Below are 11,136 nucleotides of genomic sequence, written 5' to 3' on the forward strand. Positions count from 1 at the left end.
TTTTGATAACAACTAGCCAGCTGAATTAGGTGAGTTTGAATAATACACAATGGTTTGTAACAAGAAACTGACCTGTTTATTCAAGGATAAACACAAAATAGACAAAATTATACATGACAAACAGAAATGGCATTATTGAACTAGGGCTGGGCGATATGGCCTTTTTTTAATATCGCGATATTTTAAGGCCATATCGCGATACACGATATATACCGGTATGTGGATATTTTGCCTTAGCCTTGAATGAACACTTGATGCATATAATCACAGCAGTATGATGATTGTATGTGTCTACATTAAAACATTCTTCTTCATACTGCATTAATATATGCTACTTTTAAACTTTCATGCAGAGAAGGAAATCACAACTAAAAAAAAAAAATCACAATTTTTTTCATACGGTGTTGATGTGGAAATGTTTGCCTCTGCATTTTGATGGTGTGGGCGTGTGGCACCGAATGGAGATGTTGACATGCGGAGTAAGCACTCTTCATTCTCTAGCAGGGGACTTTTCAAATGATGCTACATATTAGCAGTAATGCTACTTTTTATAGCAACGCTTTTGCTCCACACTTGACAAATTACGGTTGTCTGTTCGACATATTCCCACTTGAAGCCAAACCACCGCCAGACGATGGACCCCCTGCTGTTTTTTGGGGGAATTAATTAATTCTTCCTTCATTCGTATTACCTCGCCCGGCTACGCTAGCATCACAGCTAACGTTAGCCATGCTGCTACCTGTCTGCTGGGAGAGGGCGTATACGTATGTGACGTATGACGTGACAGTATGTGACGTGTGTAAGAAGGTGCGCTTGCTGTCTGTGAGAAGGAGAGACAGGAAAGAGTGAGAAGAGCATGTAGTGTAATGCCCGCAGCTAAAAGCAACTGCGTGAGAACGTATACTCGAATATCACAATATAGTCATTTTCTATATCGCACAGAGACAGCTTGCATTTTTACCGGTAACTTTTAATTCATATGGCCGTCTTAACGGTTAGGAAAATGCGGAACGGAAATTAGGGAGCAGCAGAAAAGTGGAATGTATTATTTCAATCGGTGCGTTGGAAAACACGGATCTGGATCGGCATTTTCCCACGCCTTGCCGATACGCATTTTTTGGCAAATATCGACGGCCGATCCAATCCAAATATTGGATCGGGACAACCCTAGTTTCAAGTCAACTCAGCCTCAGATTAACTTTTCTTTCCCCCCCCCCAGACTGGCTAACTTGGCAGTAAGGATATATGGGCTCATTGTTCTTCCACCATAGATTTGTTATTGCTTTAGCCCTGCCTGACTCGCCGAGGAGAGGCAGCTTGAATGCGGTGGTGACACTTCAAAGGGGTTAGCATGTGTTATGAGAGTAGCGTATGTGTGTGTGTGGCCCTTTAATATGTGACAGCATGTGAGGTGAGTGTGTGGGCAAGCGAGGTGAGGGAGCGGTAGGGTGAGTGCGGGGAGTGGCTAGTGTTTTGTTGGATTGGCTGTGTGCAAGACCTCAATAAAGCCACGATTTCCTCATTTACCCTGGAGTCCGGAGCTGTGGAGACCCGCTGCCGGGTAGAGTGAAGGGTGTTGCCCCCAAGAATACATCGGCCCTGGAGGAGTGCCTCCCCTGTGCTCCTCGACTACGGTCTGGGAGCCGGAAGCAGGAAAGGTGCAACACATGTTTGACGTGTTGTCAGAAGCAGCTGCTGAACAACCTCCAATGTTGTATCGCGCAGCCAAAGTGTTCCCAAACGGGGGATCTTAACGAGGCAGGAGGGTCTTCCAGCTCTGGCTTTTACATGTTGTCCTAGCCCGGTCGTTGCTAGCAGGTGTACACCTCCGAACCGAACCGAAACCCCCGTACCGAAACGGTTCAATACAAATACACGTACCGTTACACCCCTATTATCTAGTAAAACTGGTACGTATACTCGAATACTCACTATTTTCTACATCGCATAGGGATAAACCCGCGATATATCGAGTACAGGGATGTTCGATAATGGCTTTTTGCCGATATCCGATATTGTCCAACTCTTTAATTACCGATACCGATATCAACCGATACTGATATCAACCGATATATACAGTCGTGGAATTAACACATTATTATGCCTGATTTGGACAACCAGGTATGGTGAAGATAAGGTACTTTTTAAAAAAATTAATAAAATAAGATAAATTAATTAAAAACATTTTCTTGAAAAAAAAGAAAGTAAAACAATATAAAAACAGTTACATAGAAACTAGTAATTAATGAAAATGAGTAAAATCAACTGTCAAAGGTTAGTACTATTAGTGGACCAGCAGCACGCACAATCATGTGTGCTTACGGACTGTATCCCTTGCAGACTGTATTGATATATATTGATATATAATGTAGGAACCAGAATATTAATAACAGAAAGAAACAACCCTTTTGTGTGAATGGGGGAGGGAGGTTTTTTGGGTTGGTGCACTAATTGTAAGTGTATCTTGTGTTTTTTATGTTGATTTAATAAAAAAACAAACAAAAAAAACCCGATACCGATAAATTCCGATATTACATTTTGACGCATTTATCGGCCAATAATATCGGCAGGCCCGATAATATCGGCCTGTATCGGACATCCCTAATCGAGTATATTCGATATATCACCCAGCCCTAGATGGACGTTAGTTCCAGCCTTCTTCTGTTTGTTTGATATTGTCATGGCTGCCATAAGTGGTGGAAAAGGGAATTACAAGTGAGAAACACACCCAGTATTTATTGGCGGCCCAGCAATGTTAAGAAACACTGTCCTACGGGATGCAAGGTGGTCATCTACAGCCGTTCATTCCAGGTAATCTTTCTAGAAGGCAGAAATGTACATTTTTTGTATTCTCCCTGCACAGTAGCATAATATGCTGCAATAACAATTCTGTATTATTTCCCCTACTAGGCAATGAAAGGGGAAAAAGGGATGCCTGTGACGGACGGCCTTGGAGAGGAGCTCACAGACGACAGCTTCAGTGAGTTGGTCTTGTACTGTGTGCCTCGGTCTTGCACCAGATGCCTCGGTCTTGTACCATATGCCTCGGTCTTGCACTATATGCCTTGGCACACAAGGTCTAAAAACTGTCCTCCCCTCTGCAGCTAACCCTCTTCCTGCAGGAATTATCACTGCCGATGGCCAGCAGCAGAACGTGATGGTGTACACCACCTCATACCAACAGGTACATAACAAGTGCATGCTTTATTCATGATCTGGGGTGTGTGAGGAAGTGCAAGTGACAAGTGTATTGTAAGCACAAACAATGTATTTGTAAACTGCTCAATCAGCATTAATACACTCACACAGGTACAACACTCAACTACACTAGGAGGTTGCCTACAGCCACAAGTGTCAATGCTTAAAAGCAGTTCTTTGCCTCCATGGGATGATTAAATATGTTAATGGCAGCTTGTTTGTAAAATTATTAACTATCTTAATAGGAACATGTATGTAAAGTTATGGAATATGTTGATGTCAAGTTATGAAATATGTTAATAGTGTATATATGTCCAGCTATGAAATATGTTAATGATGTATATATGTCAACTTAGGAAATATGTTAATGTCAAGTTATGAAATATGTTAATAGTGTATATATGTCCAGCTATGAAATATGTTAATGACGTATATATGTCAACTTAGGAAATATGTTAATGTCAAGTTATGAAATATATTAATGACGTATATATGTCCAGTTATGAAATATGTTAATGTCCAGTTATGAAATATGTTAATGGTATATATATGTCAAGTTATGAAATATGTTAATGGTGTATATATGTCAAGTTATGAAATATGTTAATGTCAAGTTATGAAATATGTTAATGGTGTATATATGTCAAGTTATGAAATATGTTAATGGTGTATATATGTCAAGTTATGAAATATGTTAATAGTGTATATATGTCAAGTTATGAAATATGTTAATAGTGTATATATGTCAAGTTATGAAATATGTTAATGGTGTATATATGTCAAGTTATGAAATATGTTAATGGTGTATATATGTCAAGTTATGAAATATGTTAATGGTGTACATATGTCAAGTTATGAAATATGTTAATGGTGTGTATATGTCCAGTTATGAAATATGTTAATGGTGTATATATGTCAAGTTATGAAATATGTTAATGCTTTATATATGTCAAGTTATGAACTATGTTAATAGTGTATATATGGCAAGTTATGAAATATGTTAATGGTGTATATATGTCAAGTTATGAAATGTTAATGACGTATATATGTCCAGTTATGAAATATGTTAATGGTGTATATATGTCAAGTTATGAAATATGTTAATGGTGTATATATGTCAAGTTATGAAATATGTTAATGTCAGGTTATGAAATATGTTAATGGTGTATATATGTCAACGTAGGAAATATGTTAATGACGTATATATGTCCAGTTATGAAATATGTTAATGTCAAGTTATGAAATATGTTAATAGTGTATATATGTCAAGTTATGAAATATGTTAATAGTGTATATATGTCAAGTTATAAAATATGTTAATGTCAAGTTATGAAATATGTTAATGGTGTATATATGTCAAGTTATGAACTATGTTAATAGTGTATATATGGCAAGTTATGAAATATGTTAATAGTGTATATATGTCAAGTTATGAAATATGTTAATGACGTATATATGTCCAGTTATGAAATATGTTAATGGTGTGTATATATGTCAAGTTATGAAATATGTTAATGGTGTATATATGTCCAGTTATGAAATATGTTAATGTCAGGTTATGAAATATGTTAATGGTGTATATATGTCAACTTAGGAAATATGTTAATGACGTATATATGTCCAGTTATGAAATATGTTAATGTCAAGTTATGAAATATGTTAATAGTGTATATATGTCAAGTAATGAAATATGTTAATGTCAAGTTATGAAATGTGTTAATGTCAAGTTATGAAATATGTTAATGCTTTATATATGTCCAGTTATGAAATATGTTAATAGTGTATATATGTCAAGTTATGAAATATGTTAATGCTTTATACATGTCAAGTTATGAAATATGTTAATGGTGTATATATGTCAATTTATAAATATGTTAATTAGGGATGTCCGATAATGGCTTTTTGCCGATATTCCGATATTGTCCAAATCTTAATTACCGATACCGATATCAACCGATATATACAGTCGTGGAATTAACACATTATTATGCCTAATTTGGACAACCAGGTATGGTGAAGATAAGGTCCTTTTTAAAAAAATTAATAAAATAAGATAAATAAATTAAAAACATTTTCTTGAATAAAAAAGAAAGTAAAACAATATAAAAACAGTTACATAGAAACTAGTAATGAATGAAATTGAGTAAAATTAACTGTTAAAGGTTTGTACTATTAGTGGACCAGCAGCACGCACAACCATGTGTGCTTACGGACTGTATCCCTTGCAGACTGTATTGATATATATTGATATATAATGTAGGAACCAGAATATTAATAACAGAAAGAAACAACCCTTTTGTGTGAATGAGTGTGAATGGGGGAGGAAGGTTTTTTGGGTTGGTGCACTAATTGTAAGTGTATCTTGTGTTTTTTATGTTGATTTAATAAAACAAAAACAAAAATAACCAACAAAAAAAACGATACCGATAATTAAAAAAAAAACGATACCGATAATTTCCGATATTACATTTTAAAGCCTTTATCGGCCGATAATATCGGTAGGCCGATATTATCGGACATCTCTAATGTTAATGATATCTATATGTCAAGTTATGAAATATGTTAATGGTGTATATATGTCAAGTTATGAAATATGTTAATGGTGTATATATGTCCAGTTATGAAATATGTTAATGGTGTATACATGTCAAGTTATGAAATATGTTAATGGTGTATATATGTCAACTTAGGAAATATGTTAATGACGTATATATGTCCAGTTATGAAATATGTTAATGTCAAGTTATGAAATATGTTAATAGTGTATATATGTCAAGTTATGAAATATGTTAATGCTTTATATATGTCAAGTTATGAACTATGTTAATAGTGTATATATGGCAAGTTATGAAATATGTTAATGGTGTATATATGTCAAGTTATGAAATATGTTAATGACGTATATATGTCCAGTTATGAAATATGTTAATGGTGTATATATGTCAAGTTATGAAATATGTTAATGGTGTATATATGTCAAGTTATGAAATATGTTCAGTGTTTCCCCCAGAAAATGTGTTAGTTAAGGTGGTGTCTCTCCGGCGGACAGACCGGGGATGGGAGTGGGTGGGTGTAAGGATTGGTGTAACTCGGCCTGTCGCCATCACGTGTCCACCTCGTCGCTGCCACCACAGCCTGGGGGGGCGGGGGGGACTACAGACTGTGGTGAAGTAGGCCGGCTTCGTTGCGTGAAGAAGCCTAACATTTTTGGTTGTGTTTTCTGCTCCATTTGCTGAATGGCGATATACAATATATATCTCGATATTTTTTCCGTAAAGTAAAAACAAAACAGTCCTAGTTACCTGAGATACTAAGTATGTCATCATTATGACTTACTAAGTCAAATTAATGACTTACTGTAAGTAAGCGTTTGCAATAAGCTTTTGAAAAAAAAGAGTTAAAAGTGGGGCCACATGTTGACATATGCTCAACTCATCATGCTTAATTTATTACAGCATTTGGGAAGCCTGTAGTTGATTTTTATTATGTAAAGGTTATATTTTTGTCAACGTGATAGCAGGGACCCTGCCATTCAAAACTAGGCTGCTACATTCCTAATGATTAATGTAACTATAGCTGAAAAAATAGTACAATAGCAATAGGAGAGACTATTCATCTCTGAACACCATGGAGTTCATGTAGGCTTTATGATGCAGTTACATTATTATATCAACTATCAGAGACAGAAACTCTTCATTTAACATAATGTCATTTTTTGCTGCTTCAACACAGAAAAAGGTAAAGGGAAATAACTTAGTTGTTAACTATAGGTCAATAATGCTTGTCTTTCTCTCAGACAGACAGGGCTTTGCTGTCCGTAACACACACGCACGCACGCACATACACCGCAAAATGAGCTAACGTTACGCTAAAAGCTAATTAGCCTTCACCTCAAGGACTGCGAGCGAGCTGAGCTGCCGCTTATGTTTCTAGAACAGGGGTGTCAAACTCAAATACAGAGTGGGCCAACATTTAAAACTGAACAAAGCCAAGGTTGAACAAATTAACCTTCTAATAGGGACCCAAACAAGTTTTGCTTTGAATATTGAACAAGCAAGGCTTATATAACTTTATAGTGACATGCAAAATCCAGTTTCAAATAACAATAATAATAAAAATAAATATCAATGGCATATCAAATACAATTTAAATAAAAATTTAATGCCTCTTTTCTATTTGCAGCCTTCTTAAGGTAAATATCAACATTAACTTTTTCCACAGGCTAATAAATTTGAAAATAAAATAACAATAAATAAACCAACCATTCAGGACTTTAAACCGCTCAGTTTGCAACACACTGATCTAATCTGATGTGCCAAGCCAGATACCTGCCATCTTTTCTTGAATGCTAGTTCATTAATGTCGGGGCTCAAGCTTTGAGCTGAGGCAACCTTCATTATCGAACGAAGGTGTTCATCAGTCATTATATCTCGTAGTCCACCCGGACCACAGTCTTGGGGGCGTGCCTTAAAGGCACTGCCTTTAACGTCCTCTACAAGCTGTCGTCACGTCCGCTTTTCATCCATTCTAACAACGTGCCCGCCCAGTCTCAAGATATGTGCGGCTTCTGTACGCACACACACGTGAATGCAACGCACACTTGATCAACAGAGATACAGGTTACACTGAGGGTGGCCGTATAAACAACCTTAACACTGTTAGAAATATACGGCACACTGTGAACCCATACCAAACAAGAATGACTTTCAATTCAATTGATGAATTTCGGGAGAACATCCGCACCGTAACACAACAGAACAAATACCCAGAATCCTTTGCAGAACTAACTCTTCCGGGACGCTACAATATACAGCCCCGCTGCCACCAAATATGTTAATGGTGTATATATTTGAAGTTATGAAATATGTTAATGACGTATATGTCCAGTTATGAAATATGTTAATGGTGTATATATGTGAAGTTATGAAATATGTTAATGGTGTATATATGTGAAGTTATGAAATATGTTAATGGTGTATGATTCTGCCTGTGCTGCAGATTCCTAACGTGCAGCAGATCCAGTTCTCCTGACAAGTTTCTCCTCCAGCTGCAACAAGTGGCCCGTGCTCGCCAGTGAGAGGAAAGGTGTGCGGGGTGGGGGTGTTTGGGGGGGTGGGGGGGGGGGGGTTGTTTGGTAGCATCTGCTGCACCTTGATGTACAGACCAATCATGAGCTGTGTTGTAGAAAGTCTAGTTTGTAGTTTATGGTACAAATCATCTCAACCATCTTTCATTTGAATCTTTTTGTGCATCATAATGAATAATGTTAACGCCTTTGCTCTTTTGGCTTACTTTAGCCACTTTTCCCAGTTCCATGATGTTTGTGTGATGCCAGCTCTTTTGTAAATTCTCCACTTGTCATGTGCCGATGTCATTGGAATTAACATGTCCACAACAGTTTTATTTATAGCATTAAAATAATCTGTGAAACTCAGGCTGCTGTCTTTTATGCAGATTTAGGGTGCAGCTCTCCAACACAGTTATGATGATTTATGTTTGGAACAAATGCGGCCGAAATGAGTTTCCTTCGCCGGGTGGCGCGGCTCTCCCTTAGAGATAGGGTGAGAAGCTCTGTCATCCGGGAGGAGCTCAAAGTAAAGCCGCTGCTCCTCCACATGGAGAGGAGCCAGATGAGGTGGTTCGGTCATCTGGTCAGGATGCCACCCGAACGCCTCCCTAGGGAGGTGTTTAGGGCACTTCCGACTGGTAGGAGGCCACGGGGAAGACTATGTCTCCCGGCTGGCCTGGGAACGCCTCGGGGTCCCCCGGGGAGGAGCTGGACGAAGTGGCTGGGGAGAGGAAAGTCGGGGCTTCTCTGCTTAGGCTGCTGCCCCCGCAACCCGACCTCGGATAAGCGGAAGAAGATGGATGGATGGAGTGTTTTTTATATTTAATATGCTATATAAACCACTGTAAATGTTACCGTGAAATCTGTTTTTTTTTACAGTGTACAATTTAATAGATACTTGCTTTAAAAAAAAAAGATATATACACATATATATATATATAATGTGTATGTATATATACATACACACATATATATATATATATATAAAATGTGTGTATGTATATATATATATACACACACACACATATACATACACATTATATATATATATATATATATATACACACATATATACATACACATACATATATATATGTATATATATATACATTAGAGATGCGCGGATAGGCAATTATTTAATCCGCAACCGCATCAGAAAGTCGTCAACCATCCGCAATCCACCCGATCTAACATTTGATCAGAACCGCATCCGCCCGCACCCGCCCGTTGTTATATATCTAATATAGACGATGCAAGGCATTAGTGAGGTTATAAAGCTTTTGCCTGTTAAAGAAAAGAGACTGATCCAATGCAGCATTCGCGTGCTACGCTGTCACGACCCAGACGCACACCAGTGCGCAATCATATGGGAGCCACGCTGAGCGCACCTCCAAGCGCGTCTAGCTGCCGGCGACGGCCGGGTATATGGGCCCGACGCTCCAGCGCCATACATTTTCAGGGCTAGTTGATTCGGCAGGTGGGTTGTTACACACTCCTTAGCGGGTTCCAACTTCCATGGCCACCGTCCTGCTGTCTATATCAACCAGGGTGAGCCCCACCCCTTTCGTGAGCGCACTGCGCGCGGAGTGACCCCTGTTACGCGCCCCCGGCAACAGGGGTGGCGGGCAGGTAAGCTGCGCGGGCGGAGTGCGCGGAGTGACCCCTGTTACGAGCCCCCGGCCACGGGGGTGGCGGGCAGGTAAGCTGCTTACCTGCTGCGCGTGACGCCGGCCGCGGCGAAAGCGGACGAGGCGGGGTGTCGGTGCGGTGGTGACCCTGGACGTGCGTCGGGCCCTTCTCGCGGATCGCCTCAGCTATGGCTCCCGGTGGGGCCCTCTCGGGGGAAGGGGCCTCGGTCCCGGACCCCGGCGAGGCGTCGGGGGCCTTCTCCGCTCAGTAAAAGTGTCCATCTCTTTTTTTTTTTTCTTCTGTTGTGGCATATGCAGCAGGTGCCTGCTCGTTTTTCGTATGTGGGTAACAACATTTAACTATGTATATATATTTCCGAATTGGTTTAACTGCCACCCGCCTGAATCTATTTAAAATCTAATTTTTTAAAATTTCAATCGCCCGACCCGACCCGACCCGACCCGCTGATAAAATCTAATTTTTTAAAATTTCATCCGCCCGATTCGCGGATAATCCGCGGACTCCGCGGTTGTGCCCGCAAACCGCGCATCTCTAATATATATATATATATACACACACACACATATATATATATATATATATACATACGTATACATATACATATATACACATATACATACATATATATATATATATATACATTTTCTACCGCTTATTCCCTTCGGGATCACGGGGGGCGCTGGAGCCTATCTCAGCTACAATCGGGCGGAAGCGGTGTACACCCTGGACAAGTCGCCAACTCATCGCAGATATATATATATATGTATATAAGAAAAACCCAGACACCATCTTTGTAGTCATTTTTCTCCTGCGTGGACTTCCGTCTTCCTTTACAATGAGTGAAGCTGCACGAAACCTTGTGTCTGCAATTGTATATAATTTAGTTTTTAAGTTTTGTGTTTCTTGTAGAATCTATATAAAGTAATATACATTAGCCTATTGTTAAAATACATCATGAAATATATTTGTTTTATTGTATTGTTACATTAATAGCTGTTGCTGTCACGTGGGGGTCGCATCTTTATGCGGGATCGTTCCTCCAGATGCAACACGGACACTCCGGACGAAAGCGTGCAGGTAGGAGATGATTTATTTATCATAATTGGAAACCAACAAAAGAAAAGCGTGCCGAACGCACGGGAAGCTAAGGCAACAACTTCGCACAGAAATCTAGAACATGAATGAAGCAACGTAACAATAGCATACCGCAAACAAGGAAG

The 11,136-nt window shown here is 39.0% G+C and overlaps 1 protein-coding gene across 3 annotated transcripts in view; it reads left to right on the forward strand.

Annotated features, from left to right (window-relative positions):
• Positions 1-8,307, forward strand: part of nfyba (nuclear transcription factor Y, beta a) — a 30,931-nt gene extending 22,624 nt beyond the window's left edge. For 2 of the 3 annotated variants that reach the window (XM_061961237.2, XM_061961236.1), the window contains exons 5-7: positions 2,911-2,980; positions 3,105-3,184; positions 8,197-8,307. In XM_061961237.2, coding sequence (XP_061817221.1) covers positions 2,911-2,980; positions 3,105-3,184; positions 8,197-8,229 — 183 coding nt within the window. In that variant the 3' untranslated portion in view covers positions 8,230-8,307. The remainder of the gene's footprint in view (positions 1-2,910; positions 2,981-3,104; positions 3,185-8,196) is intronic. The other variant, XM_061961238.1, reaches the window with a different exon arrangement.
• The last annotated feature ends 2,829 nt before the right edge of the window (positions 8,308-11,136 follow it).

The sequence above is a fragment of the Nerophis lumbriciformis genome, linkage group LG05, assembly GCF_033978685.3.
Source record: "Nerophis lumbriciformis linkage group LG05, RoL_Nlum_v2.1, whole genome shotgun sequence".
Lineage (NCBI taxonomy): Eukaryota > Metazoa > Chordata > Actinopteri > Syngnathiformes > Syngnathidae > Nerophis > Nerophis lumbriciformis.